Source organism: Tachysurus vachellii, chromosome 4 (assembly GCF_030014155.1).
Source record: "Tachysurus vachellii isolate PV-2020 chromosome 4, HZAU_Pvac_v1, whole genome shotgun sequence".
NCBI classification, from domain to species: Eukaryota; Metazoa; Chordata; class Actinopteri; order Siluriformes; family Bagridae; genus Tachysurus; species Tachysurus vachellii.
Window position 1 is genome coordinate 12,111,244 of NC_083463.1, and position 27,939 is coordinate 12,139,182.

At 38.1% G+C, this 27,939-nt stretch overlaps 1 protein-coding gene across 1 annotated transcript; it reads right to left on the minus strand.

Annotated features, from left to right (window-relative positions):
* Positions 1 to 2,415: 2,415 nt before the first annotated feature.
* Positions 2,416 to 23,154, minus strand: LOC132844089 (cilium assembly protein DZIP1L-like). Its single transcript, XM_060867252.1, has 13 exons — positions 23,149 to 23,154; positions 22,892 to 23,037; positions 21,746 to 21,930; positions 21,506 to 21,636; positions 10,597 to 10,681; positions 9,777 to 9,901; positions 9,541 to 9,702; positions 5,330 to 5,440; positions 4,810 to 4,872; positions 4,539 to 4,684; positions 3,398 to 3,588; positions 3,157 to 3,311; positions 2,416 to 2,735 (listed from the first exon to the last, which is right to left on the minus strand). The coding sequence occupies exons 1-13, from the start codon at positions 23,152 to 23,154 to the stop codon at positions 2,589 to 2,591; spliced, it is 1,653 nt and encodes a 550-aa protein (XP_060723235.1). The 3' UTR covers positions 2,416 to 2,588.
* Between the last annotated feature and the right edge of the window lie 4,785 nt (positions 23,155 to 27,939).

A 27,939-nucleotide genomic window follows, 5' to 3' on the forward strand; every position in this document is an offset into this window, starting at 1 on the left:
CTTGTTTCACACTTTATTTTCAGCAGCTATTTACCACTTACATAAAATATGTACTTAAAATGTGTAACACCTGTTTATTACTAAATTGAGATTCTTATGAAGCATAAACATTTTGAAACATATTGCAATTCTATGTTTCAGATGCAAAATTCTTCACAAAATTCTACACCACACATGAATAGAAATGTCTATATAAGTATGTCTATAAAATATCTATATACTCTAAATAATAAAAAGACTGAAATAGTTTTTGTCTCCAAATAAAAGCCAAAAGTCTTTGCAGTCTAGGTAACTTCAAGGTGGGAGTTATCAATCAGGGCTTATTTTTGACTGAAAACAGTGAAATCCTTTAGTGATGAAAGTGTCTCTTACCTGAGAAACAGCACGTGTTACATTTGTCACATTCTACAAAATGAACTCCTGTATTTTTTTTTATTTTTTATTATTATATTCTAGCATCATTGCATCTTTTTTCTTAAAGATTTTTTTAGTATATGAGTTCTCTATTTTTGTCTGTATTACAATAATTATTAAGTCATAAGTTCAGGTTTTGTTTGCAAACACATTAATCAGAGACATTAACAGATCAAAACACTAGCACATATAAAAGCTGCATTATTATTATTATTATTATTATTATTATTATTATTATTATCATTATTATTATTATCATTATTATCATTATTATTAATAATGATAATAATAATAATGATAATAATAATAATAATAATAATAATAATAATAATAATAATAATAATAATAATAATCCTACTAATAATAATAATGTTCATGCATTTTTTATTTATTTTAATTAATTTTTTTATTCATATGAATTCACTTGAAATCTGTACACTCTAAACCCAGATTTTGTGTTAATGAAACATTTTAAGTGGTCATTACTTATTCTTTGTCGGTTTTTAAAAAAACGTTGTCACTACTAATTCAAATTAGTTGTTTGCACTCGTCTTCTTCTTCTTTCGGCTTTTCCCTTCAGATGAAATATTGAGTGCAATGATCATGTTAAGCAGAGACAACTTGGTATGTTACGCTTCTGTAAGAGAGGGGAGAGGAGGGGAGAGAAGAAGAGGGGAAGGGAGAGGAGGGGAGAGAAGGAGGAGGGGAGAGGAGGAGAGGAGAGGAGAGGAGGAGAGGAGAGGAGGGGAGAGGAGGGGAGGAGAGGAGGAGGAGGGGAGGGGCCTGAAACAGGTCAACGTGACAATGCGCTTTCTGGTCCTCGGCGCACAAAATGTGGATTTTTGAAAGCACTTTGAAACGGTGAGTGTAAATAGTCTAATATATAGAAATCTTTCTGACAATAAATGATTACCCTAAAACCGATGTTAGTTAAATGTTAACTTAGTGTAAATGTGACGATGGATGCTAGTTTTTTCTCTCATTCTCTGTCCATTCACAGTAACATGAGCTATTTCTGCCAGGTCACATTTAATAACGTTAGCCAGTGTTATATGTTCCCAGTTACAACGTTTGTATTTCACTGGCATAAGTTTTTTTCTGTTGGTTCATATAAGCGTGTATGCATGTACACGTGCTTGTCGCTAATGCTAGCATATGTCTCTGGTGTATTTTTTGTCGGCTCATACTGTATAAGCGTGTGTAAGTTATGCATGTACGTTACACACTAGCATATGTCTGGGGTATTGAAAATAACCGTTCAAAAAAACGTGTTTCTTAAAGTTTCTTTCGAAACTTTTATTATTTTGTGTTTGTTTGTAGTAGAAACTTAAACTGTTTAAAAGATGTAGTCATTAGCAGATGTTCATTAACGTTTTACAGTGAAAGTGATTTTCTAATCTAAACGTTTTCTTATGCTCTGTTTTCACAGGTTCTTTTGAAGATGCAGTGGAAGTTTTGTGAATTTATATGTGACAAAGAGGTTACCTATCTCAGGCATCATCGGGCATCAAGGCAGGATACACCCTGGACGGAGTGCCAACCCATCGCAGGGCACACACACACACTCATTCACTCACGCAATCACACACTACGGACAATTTTCCAGAGATGCCAATCAACCTACCATGCATGTCTTTGGACCGGGGGAGGAAACCGGAGTACCCGGGGGAAACCCCCGAGGCACTGGGAGAACATGCAAACTCCACCCACACAAGGTGGAGGCGGGAATCGAACCCCGACCCTGGAGGTGTGAGGCGAACGTGCTAACCACTAAGCCACCGTGCCCCCCTTCTTATTAAATTAATATATAAAATTAATTAATTAATAAAAGTAGTATAATTTAAATTATGAGACATTAATAGTTATTTTATAAAACACGCTCAAAAATATTAGTAATGTGAACTAATGAATTTCAGTAAAGACTATTAATGTAAACTTGATTTGTCTATCACATGACTTGAGATTCTATGTTCAAACAACTTAACTTATCCTGTGTAAAAACTAAAATGGTTTCGTGCAACGGGTTTCCTCGCAAATTTCTAGTAATGTCAACTAATTTGGGTTAAGAGTGTAAGTGCTAATTAAAGAAGGCAAGTGACAGTTTTAAGACTTAAAACTTAGACTTAAACTTAAATGAAGAAATTGAAGAGTTCATTTAAGAACATTAAAGCCCTTCACCATGCTCCTGCTCTGCTGGCAGCTGAGCTCCATACGCTAGTGCCTGAGGTGACGGCCACGTCTGAGCTTCTGCGCCCGGTTGTGGGTGGCACAGCGAGCTCCTCAATGGATGATAAGTCCAGGTCACTCTCTTCATCAGACACCTGCAGAGAGAAATACAACTGTATCATGTATGATTCAGCCACAATGACACTCTTAATTCACTAAACTGATTAGCTTTTCGGCTTGGTTAGGATGAAACTAGCACAAAGTCTTCCTTAAATGCAATGCAATGTACTAGTAAAAATGATGTGTACCAGTTGTGAACCAGGACAATTCGCTGAATTTATAATTTAACTGAAACAAAGGTTACAAACAAAAGCATTTTTTCCAAACATACATTCCACGTCCTATTCCCAACACACTCACAAGCATACGAAAGAAAAGGCATTTGTGTGGATGAATTTTCAAACTGTGCATTTTGTGTGATGTTTACTAAAAAAACTGCATTTCAACAATATAGCTAAATGCTATTAGAACATGAGGGTTCATTTTCTTTAATGGTATTGTTGTGTTTTTCTGTACCGCCTGTTGTTTGATGATGGAGGGTCGAGGTGAAGGTTGAGAGGCTGGAGGCAGGACTCGTATTCCTCCTACAGGTTTTTTTGTGATGCTCAGCTGCTTTTCTAAACTTCTTGCCAGCGTTTGAACAGCGTTCGAGACCAAAGAGAACAGAGAAGGTAGGTGAGCTTGACACTCCTACAAGCTATGAATGAGTGTCTCATAGAACTGACACAACCTGCTCTATCTCTAGTTCTCCCACCATGTGGTTTTTGTGTGTCTGATTCATCTGAATCATTGCTGTCTGACCAGCTGAACTCATGTTCTGCTCTCTGCTGTTCCTTTGTTGATGTGAGGTGGACAGAGGTGGACGGTTTGTCCCGGGAGCTGGTGATATAGGCGCTGTCCTCGCCTGACTCGTCATCATCGTCCTCTTCTGAGCTGAAGGGTGGAGTTCTGAGAGAAGGAAAGCATACATTAATCACACATCAACATTTTCTGATAAGCAAAGGGAATATTGACCAAAGCCTGGCATGTATGACGTGTGTGAGGTGAAACACAGCACATTTTCCTCAGTGATCCGATACTATATGGGGTTTTCGATAATATATAAAGCGCGTTGTTTTAGATGGACCTGACAGCTGCTAAACTTTGGAACAAGCTGCAACAAAATGGTGAAAAGATAAATACAAAAAAGCCTGCCTTTCATAATATTAACACCAGATGGCAGCATTAACATGTAATAATGGTGTCCTTTTATACATTTTATATTTACATACATTTTATGACATTTTTAGAGGCAGCAAGTGAGACATGAACAATGAAACAATATAAGAATGTAAACAGTAACTAAGTAGTTATCTGAATTATTTACTTTATTTGTTTTGTATTTTGCACAAAGTGCCCGTCTACGAGTGAAGGCTCAGATAAGGTTGCTATGAAATGTGGAATATAAAATCATTCAAATATTTCCCTTTTTTGTTCATTTGTTCACCCTCTATTCTGCTCCATTTCAATCTTGTATATTATCCTGATCAGGGTCACAGCCTTTTCATAATGCTTAAGCATTCTTAAACTTCTCTTTTAATCTACATACTCTTTTGTTTATTTGTCCTCTAATGCATTTCACACCTTCCTCTGCTCTGCCTTCTCTTATTCTTTTACTTTTCTTTATTTTGTTGAGATGAAGTCTACCTTCATGTCAATCACATAGGGCATGCATATAACACTGATATGGTCATTGAGCACACCGTTGTTAGGGTTTTGCTGCAAGTAAACACTCTGTGGACATCAGGACTAGCAATGAATGAAAATTTTGATCATTTGCTGTCACTTTGCTTTTCAGTCTGATGTAAATCTTTAGCTAGATAGAATAATATTGTCAGGCAGGACGGTAACTTGCTCACCTTTTTTTCTGTGAGTGGATGAGTGTTTCTCTGTCTCTGAGCTGTTTAGATAGAGACTGAACCTGCTGTGTCAGCGAGTGCACACTAGAAATAGTGCTTTCCTTTACAGACAAGGCCTTCTGCAGCCTGTTGTTTTCACTTTCCAGCTACATTAAGCACATACACAGTCACTAATTATCACAGCAATTTGAATCTTTGTGATAGAACACTAGATATGTTTTCTTGTAATTCCTGGCAGCTTCACAAATCACATACAATCATGAACTCTCACCTTCGCTTTCTCCTGCTGGTGTCTGTTCTGCAGCTCTTCAATTTTCTTCTTCAATTTATTCTTCTAAAAGACAGAACATTCTAGACGTGATCATCTAATCTTACCATGCTGAAAATTAAAGGTTGTAGCTCATGTAAGAATCCCAGTAACTGTAGCACCTTCTGGAAGAGCCCTAAGAACTCCCCAGCCAGGTGGTTGATGATAACCTGCCAGTGGCTCCTGGCTCAACACTTGTCTCTCAACCTACTAAAGATAGGGATGTTGACTGACTGGTAAATTAAACACGGCCTAATTACTGCCAATCTCTTACTCAACCTGAACTCAAGCTCACACTCCCTCAACTAATTATTCATAAACAAGACCACAAGATACACAGATTTCTACATTTGGGAGAGTTTCCCTTTTTTTTTTACCTGGAGGGGTATTTTAATCTGCATGCATTTCACCATTTTCCTTCAAATTTGCATCAATTTTTTTTTTTTAAACAGAAGAGAGCACAGCAATCAATATGAAAACAAACCATCTGCTCCTTCAGCTCTCTCTCTCTGATCCTCCATTGTTCTTTCTCAATTTCATTCTGACCTCTTAGATTAGACATGTTTCTCTCTCTGCTCTCCAGCTCATGTAGTTTCTGTGCACACAAAACAACATACACAACGCTAAATGATTTTAGAGTAATAATGTAATAACAAATATGTGAAAATGACCAAGCCTATTAGAGCTGCAACTAACGATTATTTTTTCTGTTGACTACTCTAAAGATTATTATTATTATTGTTGTTATTTTTTTGCTTAATCTAGTGTTCTTTTTTGATTAACAAGTAACTCTTTGCCAGCCTATTTATCTATATATTCACATACACTAATAGATTACAGCGAACTGTTAATGTAAATCTAGTAGTTAATTTTAAGTTTATGTTTGCATAAACAACTTCCAACAACCAGTTCATGTGAATTAAAAGTTAAAGTTTGCCTTATCGTCTGCAAAGTTATACAGTATATGTTTACAGTTTATACCGTTAGCAATTAGGATTAACATTATTCCCTAGCATATATTAATTAATTCTTGACCAAAACACAGCAGGTAAGAACGCAACAATTACTCCCAAAACTAATTGTAATAATAAATACTTACAAAGATGCCTTGTCCTTTTGAGGTCGGAGAGCGCCAGGATGTTTTCTTCTGAGGTGCGCGTGCATTGCAGTTGTGCTGCCATGGTACGCCATTTCGGTGCTCTAGGAAGCACTAAGAGCACTAAGAATCTTAATGAATACAGGACCAGACCAATAACGGTTCTGTCAATTAGGATCTGAGGATATGTGTCTCCATCTATGGCCTGTAATGTGTAAATGCTCCAGTATGCGACACACTTACAGCCTCTATGGAGATGATCTTGCTTTTTATTTGCTCAAACTCCTGGTGAAGAAGCTTTCTCAGGCCGTTAATTTCATCTGGAAACGTCCCTTTCTCCTCCTCTTTGCATCTCTCCATTATCTCCCGGTCTGATGCTTCTCTTCTCCGCTGCTCCTAAATCTCCTGTAGAATATATACAAATATGTATGCGACCGCATGATAAAGGGTACAGTTCTCTAGGGCTGGCTCAAACCCACATCTGCCTCTCTCTCTGCACCAAATGGGTTTAAAATCTGCATGAAAAATTGTCTGAAATTGACTGTAATTCAGTGTTTTAATGTTTAAATGACTCCATGCAGTGAACACATACCCTGCTCATAGTCTGTCTGCAGATGTTTCCATTGTAAACGGTTTTAGTTTGTTTTAAACAACACAATAATGGAGACACACTAACTAACTCTAAAGCTAATCCTGACACTTTATTGTATAGCCTACAACCTAACGGTAAAAGCAATGCTAAGCTACATGCTAACAACGTTACATTTACCAGGAGTCTGTGCAGCCAAGTTATTTTCCTCTAATAGCTATTATCCTATTATCGAAAAAATATCTTTTTATACGGACGTGTCTTATTAACGTTATGGACAGTTTATGAAAACGGGGGTATAACGTGAATAAATATATCCTCTGGCAGCCGAGTGAAGTTTATACCTGGATAACTTACTGCACAGCTTTGTGTCTTCCCTCAGCTCCGGCTCTCTTTCAGCCCTGCTGCTCTGAGAAAGCAACAGTAAAGTTTTACAGCTAAGCATTCGAGTTTAAATGTAAAACAGCAGGGTGTTACATCAGGAATACAGGAAACAGCCGGTCAAGGAGTTTTAGTTCCAATTTTTTTTTTATTGAATACAAAAGTATATAAACAACAACGGCAAATAATCATTCTACAAGAGTAAATAGTATAAATGACAGGCTTAATACAGCATAAGTAATAGAATATTTAGAAAAGACAAAATAAATAAATAAACAATTGAAAAATGAACTTGCATGAATTTAAATAAAGCATAAAAGAAAAGAAAAACAAAAAGAATTAAGGGCAGTATCACAATCAATCAAAGATATAGCAGCTTCTTATCACTCTGACCTCTCATCTTATTAAGGGCTTTGGAAAAACATTTTAAGTCATTTTTGAAAATAGTAAGTAGTGGGGGGGATTTAAAGAATCTACACTTATGGATGAAATATTTTGCTAAAATAACAATATTATGAAGCAAAAAAGAATTAACACAACAGTCTTTGGGTAACGTAAATAGAATAGAGCTTAAAATCTCTGCTAGAGAGAAAACCTTTGGACTTTTAGGCTGAAGTCTAGGTCTGAGCTTCTGCGCCGGTCTGAGGGTGGCGCAGTGTCACTCTCTTTATCAGACACCTGCAGAGAGAAATACAACTGTATCATGTATGATTCAGCCACAATGACACTCTTAATTCCTTAAACTGATTAGCTTTTCGGCTTGGTTAGGATGAAACTAGCACAAAGTCTTCCTTAAATGCAAACGCCCCTAACCCAAATGGGTGTCACCCCTGTTTTGATAGCTCCGCCCCCACACATACATACGTAACCCAGGCAACTATTATGGCGGAACCTCCTGGGGCAGCTGGCCGGGGGGATATTTTTATCAATAAATTTACTCAATGAGTAATACTATGGTAATACAAATGTGTTTTTGTAGTACTGTGAGTTGTACCTTGAAAGGTTTAGCTCCGTTTTATGCGGAAGACGTTCAGTTCTCTCCACCGCTGGAAAGCTGATCCTATATTAACACGGTTCCTGCTTCTTGCCTTATCGTAAGCCTTTTTTCGCTTTTCGTTTTTATCCGCCATGTCAATGTTTCAATCGCTTTATGCTAATGTCAGACATCCGCTGCATATTGAAAAGACACGTCCCTTTCTGCTCATTGGCTATACGTTTGTTTTGTTAGTAGGCCCGAGTCAGTTTTCTGAAGCAGTTCTCAAACAACGTGCACCCCACCTTTAAGCATTCTTAAACTTCTCTTTTAATCTACATACTCTTTTGTTTATTTGTCCTCTAATGCATTTCACACCTTCCTCTGCTCCGCCTTCTCTTATTCTTTTACTTTTCTTTATTCTGTTGAGATGAAGTCTACCTTCATGTCAATCACACTGGGCATGCATATAACCCTGATATGGTCATTGAGCACACCGTTGTTAGGGTCGCTGGAATTAACTTATGCTGCAAGTAAACACTCTGTGGACATCAGGACTAGCAATGAATGAAAATTTTGATCATTTGCTGTCACTTTGCTGTTCAGTCTGATGTAAATCTTTAGCTAGATAGAATAATATTGTCAGGCAAGACGGTAACTTGCTCACCTTCTTTTTCCGTGAGTGGATGAGTGTTTCTCTGTCTCTGAGCTGTTTAGATAGAGACTGAACCTGCTGCTTGAAATATTAACAGTGCTTTTCTCAATTTCATTCTGACCTCTTAGGTTAGACATGTTTCTCTCTCTGCTCTCCAGCTCATGTAGTTTCTGTGCACACAAAACAACATACACAACGCTAAATGATTTTAGAGTAATAATGTAATAACAAATATGTGAAAATGACCAAGCCTATAGAAAAAGAAATCCGATTTCTTGGTCTTTAACTTCGCTGAACAAACACTGAAAAGTCCAAGTGAAAGTAACTTTAAGTCAATGTTTAGACTTTTTACTCTTTTTGAATTATTAAGCTTTTGAAACATGTCATATGTTTTCAGGCCTTTCTAGATTCCTCACTTTATTATTACTTATAAAGCTTTCAGAATTCTGATATAATTTTTTTCCTCATCTCTACTTTAAGACAACAGATAAAGTTTGGCAAAATAATGTACTGTAATTTTTCATTTTAAATGAAATCTGCCTACAATTATACTGGGTAAGGGGCAACACAGAGATTACAACACAGTTAGTCTGCCTGAAAATGTCTAAATCCTTAAGCTAAGTTTCCTCGAGTAAACGCTGTCACAATTTTTGACTAGTTGTTGAATCAAGTAGTCAAAAGTTGTCACGTTATTCAGCTATTTTCTCCTCGGCTTAAGAAACACTTAAACCTCTTCAAAGTCCTTCTCACTACTCCTAACACTTTTAAGGGTTAAGATACGTCATGAATAACTTTTATCTTTACTAGGATCTTCTCTTTAATTTTAAGGGGAAACGTCCACATTTCTAATAATTTCCTTAGAAGTCCGTCACTAGGAGCACTAAGAATCTTCATGAATACAGCCCCAGACTAATAACAGTTCTGTCATATTAGGATCTGAGGATATGTGTCGCCATCTATGGCCTGTAATATGTAAATTCTCCAGCCTGCGACACACTTACAGACTCTATGGAGATGATCTTGCTTTTTATTTGCTCAAACTCCTGGTGAAGAAGCTTTATCAGGCCGTCGATTTCATCGTAAAACGTCCTTTTCACCTCCTCTTTGCATCTCTCCATTATCTCCCGGTCTGATGCTTCTCTTCTCCGCTGCTCCTCCATCTCCTGTAGAATATATTCATATATGTATGCGACCGCATGTTAAAAGATACAGTTCTCTAGGGCTGGCTCAAACCCACCTGCTGTCTCCGATACACATCTGCCTCTCTCTCGGCTTCGAGGCGACTCTGAGTCAGTCTTAGTTTCTCCTTTAGTTCCTCCAGTTCATTCTTCATCTGCTCCACTTGCATCTTCTTATGTCTCTCTGACCAACAAACACAGTAGGCACCGCTTTGCACAATTTGAGAAAAGATTTTCTTTTTTTTTTATTGTAATTATTTTTTTAATGTAAGTATTAAACTGCTGTCTGGTGCTTCTTTGGTTCTAGCACCAAAGTTAATGCATTCAGAATTTAAGGGCAAACTGCAGCTCCAGCTATTCATGTGTGAAGCATTACATACAGGTGCAAACAACAGAACACACCGAGCCGTTCAATTATATTTTAGGGAACATTATGCTGAATCTAAAGAACATTTGTGTTATTTTGTCCAATCATTTGTGAAAATGAGAACATTATGCAGAGCCATTAATATTGCATAACTTATAATAATAATTAATAATAGATGCACAGACACTCAAGTTAATGTTGAAACTTTGCATTGACCTTTTAATAAGTTTGATATAGTGGCAATAGACACAAATAAACAACTGTCTCCTTACTCAGACCGCATAGGACAAAAAAGACCCTTTACACACGGAGGAATGTAAGATGAGTGGAGTCTAGGATTATTTGGCAAAAACCCTTATATTAAGTGGTATCATTATTATCTGCTAAAGCAGAACTGCCTAATGAAAAGGCATGTTGTTTTAAAAACAGTTTAGATGTTCATACCAACTCGGTTTGCTCTGACTGACCCATTTTACACAGCTCAATGAACACAATGAAAGGGTATTTTATACCTGCATCGGTGATCTCAGGGTGCCGGTGCTGAACATGAGACTGTAAGTAAGAGTAATTGACGAAACACTTCTCAAAGAACTGGCACTAAAAGGAGAGAAAGACCAACAGTTTGCTGTTCGTAAAACATATTTTCTTCTGCCATATACTGAACCAACATCAGTTCAAATGTTCATTTTTAATCACGTGTGTTTTTTTCTTCATTTTCTTTATTTATATGTATATTTCGTCGCTGTCGGGCGGAATCCTCGTATCTCCAAACCCATTATTTTTCAGGAAATTAAAAAAACACTGTACCTTATCTGCAGTTCACAGGGTTTAGTCCGCGTTGCAATGGATTGTCTTGCGCTAAATTCCTGTCCGCAGACGAGCACCAGAACTAGCGGGGGTCAAGAATTTTTTTTCTTTGAGCCCAGTGTTTTGAAGACATTTACCTCAGAAGACGTGTTGATTCGTTGCGACTCTTCTTGAGGAGAAATATGCCGTGAAGCTCTCCCGTGGAGTGAGGAAGAGGTGGACAGTTGAAGTGTCCAATGGAGTTAAGAGATTTGCTTTTTGAAGACTTTAGATTGGTTAATAACTTAAAATAACAGATTTGGTAAATATATAAACATAATAACAGATTGGTAAATAACAGACCCACATGGGGACTGACCAATAGCATCGATATGTGAAAAAATATGAAATTGACCAAATTTTGGACATAAATCCGCCCAACAGCGACGATTTGTTAGTTTTGTTAAATTCATGGTTAAATTGTGTAAACCATGAACGAATGTGCAAAGAAACAGCAAAAGATAAGCTAGCATGGACACAAAATGAGTTTGTAAATGTGTTTAAAGAGTTTTATATATGGATTGTGAGTTTGAAGTGAATTATATGTGAGTTTAATGTGTGTTTGGGTCAGAGCCAAAATGCCGGCATGTGTATTTGAGTTAGAGCCAAAATGGCGGCACCCGTGTGAAAAATAACGTGAAACAAAATGGCGTGTTTAAAGCCTGTTTAATGAAAAGAGGTAACAGGCACTTATGCTTTGTTCATGATTATGAGAACTCTGAATATGTGAGTAAAATAAATGGAAACAGTTGTGATTTAAATTACAATTTATAACGTGAACGTGGTGATGAATATTAGATTATGTGATTATTTACAGTTATTTATAATACATGATGCAGTGTATTGTTCACATTGATGCCCTATTGAGTTACTGGAACAAATATGGACTTTATTTGAAAAGAGAGAATTTATTTGAACATATGGACTTTTGAATACATAGTTGATTGGAAATGTATTTTCCTATTGTGTTACTATGTTCTTTTTCTGAAACTGAATAGTTGTAATTCATGTTCACCTTATCTGAGAGAAAACAGAAAAGAGTTCATTAAACATCGCCAGAGCTCGCAGCATAAACGTGTCTCTGTTATTTCTCTGCAGTGTTATCCATTCAACTTGCCCCTCTGGGTTTCTCTGTCCTGGAGCGGGTAACATTAGCACTCTGACCTCTCATCTTATTAAGGGCTTTGGAAAAACATTTTAAGTCATTTTTGAAAATAGTAAGTAGTGGGGGGGATTTAAAGAATCTACACTTATGGATGAAATATTTTGCTAAAAAAGAATTAACACAACAGTCTTTGGGTGTTCTGAATTGATATCCAGAAGAGTTTGGAGAAATAGCATGAAGAAAAGATATGATCTGTGTCTTCAGAATGGCTATCACAGAGGGAACAGGGGACAATTTCTATATTAAGTTTTTGATTTAGGAATTTGTTAAAATTTTGAAGTGGGTTTCTTTTGCTTTAGGAGGAACAGGAAAACTTAAATAAGCAGTTCTAAGATATTTTACAGTATTCTTATCAAACGTGATCTAAATTGTTTCTTTTAACTTGACAGGGGTAACAGGATTTTAAAACGACTTGTCTTATATAGTAGTTAGTACAAGTTTCACTTTTGAAATTAATATCTCCAAAGTTTAAAGCTGGAAGAACTGGACTAACTTTAGCATAAGAAAGGGCGCATCTCATCAGCATTTTTATGCCAGAATGTATTGCATTAATGACAGTGAAGAACTCTTTCGGGTGACAGGTAAAGCCATGCTTCAATGTAAAGGCATTATAAGTCTAAAATGTTACCCATCTCATCCATTAGATCTCTCACTGACCATATATTTTTGCTTAGCCAATTCTTATAGTATAAAGATTTGTTTCTGTGCAATATATATTTGTTGTTCCAAATCAAAGCATTATGAGGTGTAAAATTATGTGTATATGTCAATTTCCAAAATAAAAGTACTTGTTGATGGAATGCTGATAGTTTCACCGGGAGTTTGGATAAATCAAAATCGCATTTTGAGAAACAAGAGAATTCCACCAAATTCTTGAAACAGAGCTGAGGGGACTGTAAACCAAAAACTTTCTTTACACAAAAACATTTTTAGCCATTTAAGCTTTAACAAAATATTCATGTTATCAAATTCAGTTACATTCAAACCACCTTGTTCATAGGATTTAATAATGTCTGCTTTTTTAATATAATGGGCTTTGTGCCTTCAAATAAAATTATACATTTTTGGGAACATGTTTTATTAAAATTCGAGGGGGGAGCTAAAGAAAGAGCGGGATAAATCAATCTTGATAAGTATTCAACATTGGTTCGGAAAATTCGACGAAAATTGAAATGTCTCTTTGTAACCAGCAATTTAGTATTCGGTTTGCTTTTTGTAAGTTACTTTCAAAATTTTCTTTCATACTTATTTTCTGATCTTTGGTAATTGTAATGCCTAAATACTTCACCTAATCTTTTACCGGGATATTATGCAGACAAGTGATATCACTCTGATGTAGGGCAAGAAGTTCACATTTGTTTAAATTTAGCTGGAGTCCTGATGCCTTAGAAAGTGTATTAACTAATGAAATAGCCAGAGGAATTTGATCTTTGTTTTTTACGAATAATGTAGTATCATCTGCCAATTGACTGATTGCTATACTTTTACCAAATACATTTAATTTTTGTACCGTTTGATCATGAATAACTAAAGAAGACAGCATATCTGCAGCCAAAATGAATAGAAGAGGGGACAAAGGGCAGGCCTGCCTTATTCCACGACTAATAGGAAATCTTTGTGAAATTCCATAAGGAAGAGAAATGGAACTGTTCATACCTTTATAAATCATTTTTATAATATTGACAAAGTGCTCACCAAAACCAAAGTGTTCTAAAGCTTTAAATAAAATCCTATGTTCTAAGGTGTCAAAGGCTTCCTTAAAGTCTAAAAAAAAGAATATATTCTTTAATATTACACAACAGTGAATATTGATTATTTATCTTCATAGTTATATTAACTGTGTAATAATCTTTGGTTTAAGCTATGAAGGAACGGCGTACAAACCTGCAACCCAAAGTGGCATCTACAGGTCAGAAGGCTATTCCAAGAACCATAACAGCTCCTACAAGGCTCACAGCATGGACGGCAGACCAACCAACCAACGATTTGACTATGTTTGAAACTTGCTAATAGGCGTAAGTGACCATGAGATATTAATACAGCCAGATTAAAGTGAAACAGACACAACACAATGCCCAAAGCAATATGCATGTAATAGTAATTACTGTAGAATCAGTTCAGAATAATTCTATAACAGAGAAGAATTTATAAAACACATATACAAATGAAATAGAATAGAGTTTAAAATCTCTGCTAGAGAGAAACCTTTAGGACATTTAGGCTGAAGTCTAAGCAGAAAACAGATTCCGCCCATGTTGAAAAGAGTGCAATGATGGTATTTTAGGTATTTTGTACTGTTCTTTATTAGAGCCCGAGCACCGAACGGTGCGAAGCCCTATTGTTTTTGCTCGGGAGTATTATTTTTTTTTTTCCCACACATTGGCCAATTGGGGTCTCTTAACATGCTCGAAAACTCTTGAAATTTGGCACACGTCAGAGTCATGCGACACTAGGATTGGGCAAAGGCTGGAATACGGGTGTGGCAGGGTCGCACATGTACGAGAGTTGGTACGCATATAGATCTCATCGACCCGAACAACTTTCGCGCTCTAAACTATGAGCTCTGCCCAACAGGAAGTCGGCCATTTTGGATTGTTTTATAAGTGCATGCGGTGAACTTTTAAATACTCCTCCTAGGGAATTCATGCGATTGACATCAAACGTGGTGAACATGATGCCGAGACATTGCACTTGCTAAATTGCGAAGGGATTTTTGATATCTCGAACGGTGCTGCCATGGCGAGGCGACAAAGTTATGGCGAATTCAGAGAAACAGGAAGTGTCTAATATCTAAAGCAAAAAATGTCTTATTGGGAAGACACGCGGTGGGTATGTTCGGCCAAGGATTCCGATCGCATCGATGTGCCTATTGTGAATCTCTGACATAGCGCCACCAACAGGCGCCAGGAAGTGTGTCAGTCACAACAGTTGCATGTGTTGAACTTTTAAATACTCCTCCTAGGGAATGCATGCGATTGACATCAAACGTGGTGAACATGATGCCGAGACATTGCACTTGCTAAATTGCGAAGGGATTTTTGATATCTCGAACGGTGCTGCCATGGTGAGGCGACTAAGTTATGGCGGATTCAGAGAAACAGGAAGTGTCTTCTGTCTAAGGCAAAAAATGTCTTATTGTGATGACACGCGGTGTGTATGTTTGGCCAAGGATTCCGATTGCATCGATGTGCTTATTGTGAGTCCCGGTTATAGCGCCACCAACAGGCCCCAGGAAGTGTGTCAGTCACAAAGGTGGATTTTTTGACAGCTGCATGCGGTAAACTTTTAAACACTTCTCCTAGGGGATTCATGCAATTGAGACCAGACTTGGCCACCATGACGTAGAGATACTGGAGATGCGAAATTGCGAACGGATTTTTGATATCTCAAACACTGTTACCATGGCATCGTGTCAAAGTTTACTTTTATTTCAGGCATATTTAAGGCTTTTGGTGTGCTTAGATTAACTTGAAATTTGACACATACATCACATTTGTCGGCTGTTAAGTGTGGACAAAAAGGTCAGACAAAGGTGTGTCTCTTAAGTGGCTCACTAGCGCCCCCGTTTGTCTAAAATGTGGGGTTTCATTTACCCACAGTCCCCAAATGGATCAGTAACAACATAAAATAGTCCACTGATATTTACCCACTTGATGCACTTGCCCACCGTGCATTGTTTTCTGGGAGGCACCATATAGCGATAACAAAATGTGCGAGGGCCCGCCATCGCTGCTTGCAGCTATATTTCTGGTTGTGTTTTTCTGGGTAACTAGGTATTTTTTCAAACTGTTTTTTTTTTCTTTTGTAGGTTTCTATTTTGTTTATGTTATGCCAGTTAAAATGAAAGCCTATGAACTTAGAGCTCGACAAGGGTGCATTGGATCTTGATATAAGTTTTAGGACTTTGCTGTTTAGTATGTTTTCTTTTGTGCTTATAAACTGCAAGTTTTTTTTACTTGCTTTACAATAGTGTATTATTTAAACTGTTCAAATATTACAGTTTCATAACATGTTATGGTTTATTTCTGTTGTACTTGTACTTATTGTACTTGGTTATACAGTAGTGTATTGTTGTTCTGAGTTGTTTGGCCCACATGCATCATATTGTCTAATGCTTTTCTGCTTTGGACCAGTTGTGTCCTCTGTAGGATGAGATATCCCTGTGCTTTAGAATCCAGAATTAGAATCCAGAATAATAGAATAGAATCTGTCATGTGGGACAGACGAAGTGTGGCCGGCTCTTTCCTTATTTACCATATGATATGTGCGATCTTACTTACTAAGTTTAAATTAGATGGCAATATTTTCTATTGCTAAGATAAAGCTATACAAACATTCACTTGTTTCACACTTTATTTTCAGCAGCTATTTACCACTTACATAAAAGATGTACTTAAAATGTGTAACACCTGTTTATTAGGGCCTGAGCACCGAATGGTGCGAAGCCCTATTGTTTTTCCTCGGGAGTATTATTTTTTTTTTTTTTTTTTTTTTTTTTTTTTTTTTTTTTTTTTTCCCCACACATTGGCCAATTGGGGTCCCTTAACATGCTCGAAAACTCTTGAAATTTGGCACACACGTCAGAGTCGCGCGACACTAGGATTGGACAAAGGTTGGAATACGGGCGTGGCAGGGGGGCTCTGTAGCGCCCCCTGTAATGCAAAAACAAACATTGGTGCACAGATCGGGCAATTATGTATGCACATGTACGAGAGTTGGTACGCATATAGATCTCATCGACCCGAACAACTTTCGCGCTCTAAACTATGAGCTCCGCCCAACAGGAAGTCGGCCATTTTGGATTGTTTTATAAGTGCATGCGGTGAACTTTTAAATACTCCTCCTAGGGAATTCATGCGATTGACATCAAACGTTGTGAACATGATGCCAAGACATTGCACTTGCTAAATTGCGAAGGGATTTTTGATATCTCGAACGGTGCTGCCATGGCGAGGCGACAAAGTTATGGCGAATTCAGAGAAACAGGAAGTGTCTAATATCTAAAGCAAAAAATGTCTTATTGGGATGACACGCGGTGTGTATGTTCGGCCAAGGATTCCGATCGCATCGATGTGCCTATTGTGAATCTCGGACATAGCGCCACCAACAGGCGCCAGGAAGTGTGTCAGTCACAACAGTTGCATGTGGTGAACTTTTAAATACTCCTCCTAGGGAATTCATGCGATTGACACCAAAAGTGGTGAACATGATGCCAAGACATTGCACTTGCTAAATTGCGAAGGGATTTTTGATATCTCGAACGGTGCTGCCATGGCGAGGCGACAAAGTTATGGCGAATTCAGAGAAACAGAAAGTGTCTAATATCTAAAGCAAAAAATGTCTTATTGTGATGACACGCGGTGTGTATGTTCGGCCAAGGATTCCGATCGCATCGATGTGCTTATTGTGAGTCCCGGGTATAGCGCCACCAACAGGCCCCAGGAAGTGTGTCAGTCACAAAGGTGGATTTTTTCACAGTTGCATGCAATGAACTTTTAAATACTCCTCCTAGAGGATTCATGCGATTGACACCAAAAGTGGTGAACATGATGCCGAGACATTGCACTTGCTAAATTGCGAAGTGAGTTTCGATATCTCGAACGGTGCTGCCATGGCGAGGCGACAAAATTATGGCGAATTCAGAGAAACAGAAAGTGTCTAATATCTAAAGCAAAAAATGTCTTATTGGGATGACACGCGGTGTGTATGTTCGGCCAAGGATTCCGATCGCATCGATGTGCCTATTGTGAATCTCGGACATAGCGCCACCAACAGGCGCCAGGAAGTGTGTCAGTCACAACAGTTGCATGTGGTGAACTTTTAAATACTCCTCCTAGGGAATTCATGCGATTGACACCAAAAGTGGTGAACATGATGCCAAGACATTGCACTTGCTAAATTGCGAAGGGATTTTTGATATCTCGAACGGTGCTGCCATGGCGAGGCGACAAAGTTATGGCGAATTCAGAGAAACAGAAAGTGTCTAATATCTAAAGCAAAAAATGTCTTATTGTGATGACACGCGGTGTGTATGTTCGGCCAAGGATTCCGATCGCATCGATGTGCTTATTGTGAGTCCCGGGTATAGCGCCACCAACAGGCCCCAGGAAGTGTGTCAGTCACAAAGGTGGATTTTTTGTCAGCTTCATGCGGTAAACTTTTAAATACTCCTCCTAGGGGATTCATGCAATTGAGACCAGACTTGGCCACCATGACGCAGAGATATTGCAGATGCGAAATTGCGAACGGATTTTTGATATCTCAAACACTGTTGCCATGGCATCGTGTCAAAGTTTACTTTTATTTCAGGCATATTTAAGGCTTTTGGCGTGCTTGTATTAACTTGAAATTTGACACATACATCACATTTGTCGGCTGTTAAGTGTGGACAAAAAGGTCAGACAAAGGTGTGTCTCTTAAGTGGCTCACTAGCGCCCCCATTTCTCTATAATGTGGGGTTTCATTTACCTACAGTCCCCAAATGGGTCAGTAACAACATAAAATAGTCCACTGATATTTACCCACTTGATGCACTTGCCCACCGTGCATTGTTTTCTGGAAGGCACCGTATAGCGATGAACAAATGTGCGAAGGCCCGTCATCGCTGCTTGCAGCTATATTTACTAAATTGAGATTCTTATGAAGCATAAACATTTTGAAACATATTGCAATTCTATGATTCAGATGCAAAATTCTTCACAAAATTCTACACCACACATGAATAGAAATGTCTATATAAGTATGTCTATAAAATATCTATATACTCTAAATAATAAAAAGACTGAAATAGTTTTTGTCTCCAAATAAAAGCCAAAAGTCTTTGCAGTCTAGGTAACTTCAAGGTGGGAGTTATCAATCAGGGCTTATTTTTGACTGAAAACAGTGAAATCCTTTAGTGATGAAAGTGTCTCTTACCTGAGAAACAGCACATGGTACATTTGTCACAGATATGAAACAGGTCAACGTGAAACAGGTCAACGTGACAATGCGCTTTCTGGTCCTCAGCGCACAAAACATGGATTTTTGAAAGCACTTTGAAACGGTGAGTGTAAATAGTCTAATATATAGAAATCTTTCTGACAATAAATGATTACCCTAAAACCGATGTTAGTTAAATGTTAATAAGTTAACTTAGTGTAAATGTGACGATTGATGCTAGTTTCTTTCTCTCATTCTCTGTCCATTCACAGTAACATGAGCTTCTTCTGTCAGGTCACATTTAATAACGTTAACCAGTGTTATATGTTCCCAGTTACAACGTTTGTATTTCACTGGCATAAGTTTTTTTTTCAGTTGGTTCATATAAGCGTATATGCATGTACACGTGCTTGTCGCTAATGCTAGCATATGTCTCTGGTGTATTTTTTGTCGGTTCATATAAGCGTGTGTAAGTTATGCATGTACGTTACACACTAGCATATGTCTGGGGTATTGAAAATAACCGTTTAAAAACGTATTATTTTTTGTTTGTTTGTAGTAGCAACTTAAACTGTTTAAAAGTTGTAGTCATTAGCAGATGTTCATTAACGTTTTACAGTGAAAGTGATTTTCTAATCTAAACGTTTTCTTATGCTCTGTTTTCACAGGTTCTTTTGAAGATGCAGTGGAAGTGGAAGTTTTGTGAATTTATATGTGACAAAGAGGTTACCTATTAAAACATTATAGTTAACTACCATCAGGGCTAAGCTAGCATCAGTAGCCATGCCTGTTTTTTGTTCTCAAGTAGTGTTAATTTCGTCAGACGAGACGAGACGAAATATGTTCGTCAACAACCTTTTTTTTCATGACTAAGACGAGACGATGACAAGACTGCACCACTGTCCAAACACGCTGACTAAGACTAAATTAACATGCATTATTGTTGACGAAAAAAAAACGAGACGAAAATGTTTTGTATAAAATAAAAACTATGATAAAATCTCTCTTCATTTTCGTCTACAATTGTCTCTGCTTTTTCATCAGCTGTTACGCCTTTAAAATATTCACAATGAGTTCGCGGATCCCACTTATTATATTGCTACCTATCAAATAAATCAATAATTTGACTCGAAATGATGATTTAAAAAGGAGTTTATTGATTTAAAAACAATTGTATTGTTTCCGCTAAAGAAAATAGTGCGCTCCATCTCTACGGTTAGAATCCTGTGTGTTCGAGTGTATCCACTGATTAAACGAGTGTTCTCAACTTCTCACTGATACTTTTGTGATTCGCGGAGTTTTGACAAGTTTTATAGCCTTGATATTGTTTCTTATTCAAAAGTGGTGACAGAAAAAACTCAACAACCTGAAACCAACCTGAAACCTCTTCCCACCCCCCTGTCACAATCACATCATAATCAAAATGAATAATTAGGCTTAAAAGCAAATGTATATGTAAGGGAATCAAGTTTAACAATTACATGTAATATTGCTCCAAATAACTTGCATTAAGTCGGTAATTTATATATATATACATATATATATATATATATATATATATATATATATATATATATATATACACCTACAGTTTTGATCTTAGGCTTTTCATTAAGTTATTTATTTCCACTATAACACTTGTGTTCCTGATATTATTGCATTTAATGAGGCCTCGTTGTATTTATTCTTTCAATAGATTCCAGATGTGGTCAAGCTACAATTTTTTGACTAAAACTAGACTAAAATTAAAAGACTTTTAGTCGACTAAAACTTGACTAAGATACATTGAGTTTTCTTTTGACTAAAACTAGACTAAAATGACGAGACTTTTAGTCGACTAAAACTAAGACTAACAAAAAAGATATGTGAATGACTAAATATGACTAAAACTAACAAGGACATTTGCCACAAGACTAAGACTAAATTAAAAATAGGTGACGAAATTAACACTATTCTCAAGATGCACAGTGTGAATCTCTGAACAGATTCTTGTTCCGATTGTCCAGTCACTGCAGTAAGTGCTCTTAACATTTACCAGTGTTCAGCGCTTATGGTGTACTGTATGTTAAAACTGCATATTGTTGCTCTATTCATATGAGTTAACAGTTATCAACACAGGAGTGTGTGCATGTGCTCTTTTCCCTTTGTTTTTATCCAGTTTAATGCTTTAATTGTTGAATAATGTAGTTTCCTCTAAACACTGAATTGTTAACATTGTGAATTTGAGTACATTGCAGTGTTATCTGATTTTTGTCAACAATAAAAAATGAAATGGTGTTATGAAGGGTGTCATTTCCAAACATACTTACATTCCACGTCCTATTCCCAACACACTCACAAGCATACGCAAGAAAAGGCATTTGTGTGGATGAATGTTCAAACTGTGCTTTTTATGTGATGTTTACTAAAAACTGCATTTCAACAATATAGCTAAATGCTATTAGAATATGAGGGTTCATTTTCTTTAATGGTATTGTTGTGTTTTTCTGTACCGCCTGTTGTTTGATGATGGAGGGTCGAGGTGAAGTTTGAGAGGCTGGAGGCAGGACTCGTATTCCTCCTACAGGTTTTGTGATGCTCAGCTGCTTTTCTAAACTTCTTGCCAGCGTTTGAACAACTGAACCTGAGACCAAAGAGAACAGAGAAGGTAGGTGAGCTTGACACTTCCACAAGCTATGAATAAGAGTGTCTCATAGAACTGACACAACCTGCTCTATCTCTAGTTCTCCCACCATGTGGTTTTTGTGTGTCTGATTCATTGCTGTCTGACCAGCTGAACTCATGTTCTGCTCTCTGCTGTTCCTTTGTTGATGTGAGGTGGACAGAGGTGGACGGTTTGTCCCGGGAGCTGGTGATATAGGCGCTGTCCTTGCCTGACTCGTCGTCATCCTCCTCTTCTGCCCTGAAGGGTGGAGTTCTGAGAGAAGGAAAGCATACATTAATCACACATCAACCTTTGCTGATAAGACAAGGGAATATTGACCTATGCCTGGCATGTATGACGTGTGTGAGGTGAAACACAGCACATTTTCCTCAGTGATCCGATACTATATGGGGTTTTCGATAATATATAAAGCGCGTTGTTTTAGATGGACCTGACAGCTGCTAAACTTTGGAACAAGCTGCAACAAAATGGTGAAAATATAAATACAAAAAAAGCCTGCCTTTCATAATATTAACACCAGATAGCAGCATTAACATGTAATAATGGTGTCCTTTCATACATTTTATATTTACATACATTTTATGACATTTTTAGAGGCAGCAAGTGAGACATGAACAATGAAACAATATAAGAATATAAACAGTAACAATGTAGTTATCTGAATTATTTACTTTATTTGTTTTGTATTTTGCACAAAGTGCCCGTCTACGAGTGAAGGCTCAGATAAGGTTGCTATGAAATGTGGAATATAAAATCATTCAAATATTTCCCTTTTTGGTTCATTTGTTCACCCTCTATTCTGCTCCATTTCAATCTTATATATTATCCTGATCAGGATCCTGACATTTTCATAATTCTTAAGCATTCTTAAACTTCTCTTTTAATCTACATACTCTTTTGTTTATTTGTCCTCTAATGCATTTCACACCTTCCTCTGCTCCGCCTTCTCTTATTCTTTCACTTTTCTTTATTTTGTTGAGATGAAGTCTACCTTCATGTCAATCACATAGGGCATGCATATAACCCTCATATGGTCATTGAGCACACCGTTGTTAGGGTTGCTGGAACCTTTGCTACAAGTAAACACTCTGTGGACATCAGGACTAGCAATGAATGACAATTTTGATCATTTGCTGTCACTTTGCTATTCAGTCGGATGTAAATCTTTAGCTAGATAGAATAATATTGTCAGGCAGGACGGTAACTTGCTCACTTTTTTTTCTGTGAGTGGATGAGTGTTTCTCTGTCTCTGAGCTGTTTAGATAGAGACTGAACCTGCTGCGTCAGCGAGTGCACACTAGAAATAGTGCTTTCCTTTACAGACAAGGCCTTCTGCAGCCTGTTGTTTTCACTTTCCAGCTACATTATGCACATACACAGTCACTAATTATCACAGCAATTTGAATCCTCAACATCTTTGTGATAGAACACTAGATATGTTTTCTTGTAATTCCTGGCAGCTTGACATACAATCATGAACTCTCACCTTCGCTTTCTCCTGCTGGTGTCTGTTCTGCAGCTCTTCAATTTTCTTCCTCAATTTATTCTTCTAAAAGACAGAACATTCTAGACGTGATCATCTAATCTTACCATGCTGAAAATTAAAGGTTGTAGCTCATGTAAGAATCCCAGTAACTGTAGCACCTTCTGGAAGAGCCCTAAGAACTCCCCAGCCAGGTGGTTGATGATAACCTGCCAGTGGCTCCTGGCTCAACACTTGTCTCTCAACCTACTAAAGATAGGGATGTCGACTGACTGGTAAATTAAACACGGCCTAATTACTGCCAATCTCTTACTCAACCTGAACTCAAGCTCACACTCCCTCAACTAATTATTCATAAACAAGTCCACAAGATACACAGATTTCTACATTTGGGAGAGTTTCCCTTTCTTTTTTTACCCGGAGGGGTATTTTAATCTGCATGCATTTCACCACTTTCCTTAAAATTTGCATCAATTTTTTTTCTTTAAAATAGAAGAAGAGAGCACAGCAATCAATATGAAAACAAACCATCTGCTCCTTCAGCTCTCTCTCTCTGATCCTCCATTGTTCTTTCTCAATTTCATTCTGACCTCTTAGATTAGACATGTTTCTCTCTCTGCTCTCCAGCTCATGTAGTTTCTGTGCACACAAAACAACATACACAACGCTAAATTATTTTAGAGTAATAATGTAATAACAAATATGTGAAAATGACCAAGCCTTTAGAAAAAGAAATCCAATTTCTTGGTCTTTAGCTTCACTGATCAAACACTGAAAAGTCCAAGTGAAAGTAACTTTAAGTCAATGTTTAGACTTTTTACTCTTTTTGAATTATTAAGCTTTTGAAACATGTCATATGTTTTCAGGCCTTTCTAGATTCCTCACGTTATTATTACTTATAAAGCTATCAGAATTCTGATATAATTTTTTTCCTCATCTCTACTTTAAGACAACAGATAAAGTTTGGCAAAATAATGTACTATAATTTTTCATTTTAAATGAAATCTGCCTACAATTATACTGGGTAAGGGGCAACACAGAGATTACAACACAGTCAGTCTGCCTGAAAATGTCTAAATCCTTAAGCTAAGTTTCCTCGAGTAAACGCTGTCACAATTTTTGACTAGTTGTTGAATCAAGTAGTCAAAAGTTGTCAGGTTCTTTACTTGAAACCTACATCCCACCACAACATGGAGAAAAGTCTAATCTATTCAGTTAGTTATCAGTAATGGCGTCCACCAATTACTAGGTATGACACATTCTTTGTGTCACAAAGACCTTTGTGACTGGTCGTCCAATAAAACTTCATGAACAACTTTTGTCTTTACTAGGATCTTCTCTTTAATTTTTTTGATCTTCCTAACACTTTTAAGGGTTAAATGACATCGTGAAATGTCCTTTTCTCCTCCTCTTTGCATCCCACCATTATCTCCCGGTCTGATTCTTCCCTTCTCCGCTGCTCCTAAATTTCCTGTAGAATAAATACATACAGTATATGCAGGCGACCGCATGTTAAAGGGTACAGTTCTCTAGGGCTGGCTCAAACCCTCATCTGCCTCTCCCTCTGCACCAAATGGGTTTAAAATCTGCATTAAAAATTAATTAGTAGCCATTTTGTTTAAAGTTGATTTCCTGGATCAATAGAACATTAATTGTTAGTTAAATGGTTAACACACTTGAGTTGAACTGAAGGGAAGATTTAATGCACTGTAATGATCAGGTCTGGTGTTTGAGAAATAAAAATCAATATGTTTCATGGAAAGAAAAAAGGTTTCTTACATAACTGGAAACCTCATATTCTCAATTTTTTTTTTTTTGTTTCAGTATCACTTGTGTAGATGGATCATGAATTCTGATAAATACAAAGGATATTTTAGTTTGAAATCCAATTCACACTGATAAAGTTTAAGATAAAGACACACAATGGTAAGAATGCTACAAAAATCCCTCTACTGCTCTGTCCAACCTTGTTAGAATAGCAATTTATCTAAATTTAAATCTAAAACTATATTAATTTTCATGAAGGGTGCCAATACTTCTGAAATTGACTGAAATTCAGTGTTTTAATGTTTTAATGACTCCATGCAGTGAACACATACCGTGCTCATAGTCTGTCCGCAGATGTTTCCATTTTAAACGGTTTTATTTCTTTTTAAAACAACACAATAATGGAGACACACTAACTAACTCTAAAGCTAATCCTGACACTTTATTGTATAGCCTACAGCCTAACGGTAAAACCAATGCTAAGCTACATGCTAACAACGTTACATTTACCAGGAGTCTGTGCAGCCAAGTTATTTTCCTCTAATAGCTATTATCCTATTATCGAAAAAATATCTTTTTAAACGGACGTGTCTTATTAACGTTATGGACAGTTTATGAAAACGGGGGTATAACGTGAATAAATATATCCTCTGGCAGCCGAGTGAAGTTTATACCTGGATAACTTACTGCACAGCTTTGTGTCTTCCCTCAGCTCCGGCTCTCTTTCAGCCCTGCTGCTCTGAGAAAGCAACAGTAAAGTTTTACAGCTAAGCATTCGAGTTTAAATGTAAAACAGCAGGGTGTTACATCAGGAACACAGGAAACAGCCGGCCAAGGAGTTTTAGTTCCAATTTTTTTTTTTAATTGAATACAAAAGTATATAAACAACAACGGCAAATAATCATTCTACAAGAGTAAATAGTCTGTATGGATGTTGCACAGTTTGACCTGTGAGACATCTCGTTCCACTGCATGTCTCAACATGTACCGAAATGACAAAGAAACTTGAACTTGATAAATGACAGACTTAATACAGCATAAGTAATAGAATATTTAGAAAAGACAAAATAAATAAATAAATAAATAAATAGACAATTGAAAAATGAACTTACATGAATTTAAAGCGTAAAAGAAAAGAAAAACAAAAAGAATTAAGGGCATTATCACAATCAATCAAATGATGTCAAAAGATATAGCAGCTTCTTATCACTCTGACCTCTCATCTTATTAAGGGCTTTGGAAAAACATTTTAAGTCATTTTTGAAAATAGTAAGTAGTGGGGGGGATTTAAAGAATCTACACTTATGGATGAAATATTTTGCTAAAATAACAGTATTATAAAGCAAAAAAAAATTAACACAACAGTCTTTGGGTGTCAGGCGGAAGAACGTGCCGGAAACCGAAGTGCAGTTCACGAAGTTTATTGAAGAAACAAAAGGGCAAATGCAGAAAATGGCTAACCTGAGCTAAGCTCCTGGTGTAGCAAAACCTGGTGAATGCTATGATAAGTAGTGTACCTAGCCTGCATAGTCCAGCAAGGTTCAGCAGCCTAAAGTGTAGAATAGACAATGAGCTTGGTGGGGAACGGAGGTTATATAGCCTGGAGGCTGATGAGTGCCATGTGTAGAATATTAGTAGGAAGGAGAGCTGCTAGGTCTGTTAGGTGAAGGTGGCTGGTGGATCCCTGACCTCGTCTGGGTCGGCCTCGACCCTGGGGCGCAGGACGAAGCGGATGGGCGGCGTGGAAATCCTCCAGGAGTGTTGGATCTAAGACGTTCTGTCTCACCACGCATGATCTTTCCTCGGGGCCGTAGCCCTCCCAGTCCACCAGGTATTCCAGGCCTCTGCCCCGACGATGAGAGTTTACATTTACATTTACGGCATTTAGCAGACACCCTTATCCAGAGTGACTTACAACTGAGCAACTGAGGGTTAAGGGCCTTGCTCAGGGGCCCAGCAGTGGCAGGTTGGTGGACCTGGGGTTCGAACCCATGACCTTCCGATCAGTAGCCCAACACCTTAACCACTGGGCTACCACACCACAGAGTTCAGCACCTCTCGCACGGTGTAAACCGAGGGCTGGTCGAGCACTTCTGGCGGAGGGGGCCCTGCCTCACCGGGATGTTGAGCGGTCGATGGGGTGTACCAAAGTTGCGGAAGACATGTTGGAAGAGGGCTTCTGCTGTTTCTAGAGCCGTGGGGAGGCCTCGAAAAGGGACGAAGCGGCAGGCCTTGTAGAATCGATCCACGACCCCCAGGACGCAATTAAAGCCTTCCCGACCGTGGTAAATCCGTCACAAATTCGATGCCGATGTGCGACCACGGCCGTTGGGGAGTAGGCGGAGGGATGAGTTTGCCCACAGGTAAGTGTCAGGGAGTCTTGGAGATGGCACAGATGTTACAGCCCTGGACGAATTCCGCCACTGTGTTTTTCATCCCCGGCCACCAGTATCGCCTCTGAGCCAGATGTAAAGTCTGCCTTCTACCCGGGTGTCCAGAGCCAGGGACTTTGTGTATCGCCCTTAGTAAGGCCTGTCGACACTTCTGTGGAACGAAGATACGGTCTTCCCAACAACCTGGGGGCGCTGGTTCTCCCCGCGTGATGTCCTCTTTCAACTCCCAGATGATTGTGCTCAGTATGAGCGTAGGAGGCAAGATGGGTTCTGGCTCGGCGGATTCCTCAGGCCCATAAACCCGGGAGAGCGCATCGGCCTTTACATTTCTTGACCCCGGCTGATAGGTGATGTTGAAACTGAATCGGGTGAAGAAGCGAGCCCATCATGCCTGACGGGGGTTCAATCTCTTGGCCTCACGGAGATACTGGAGGTTCTTGTGATCCGTGATGACCGTAAACAGATGTATGGCCCCCTCAAGCCAATGTCTCCACTCCTCCAGGGCCAGCTTGATGGCTAGGAGCTCTCTGTTGCCCGATGTCATGGTTCTGACAACTTCTTTGAGAAGCAGGCGCAGTGGTGGAGTCTAGGTGGGTTCCCCGACTGCTGGGAGAGGGT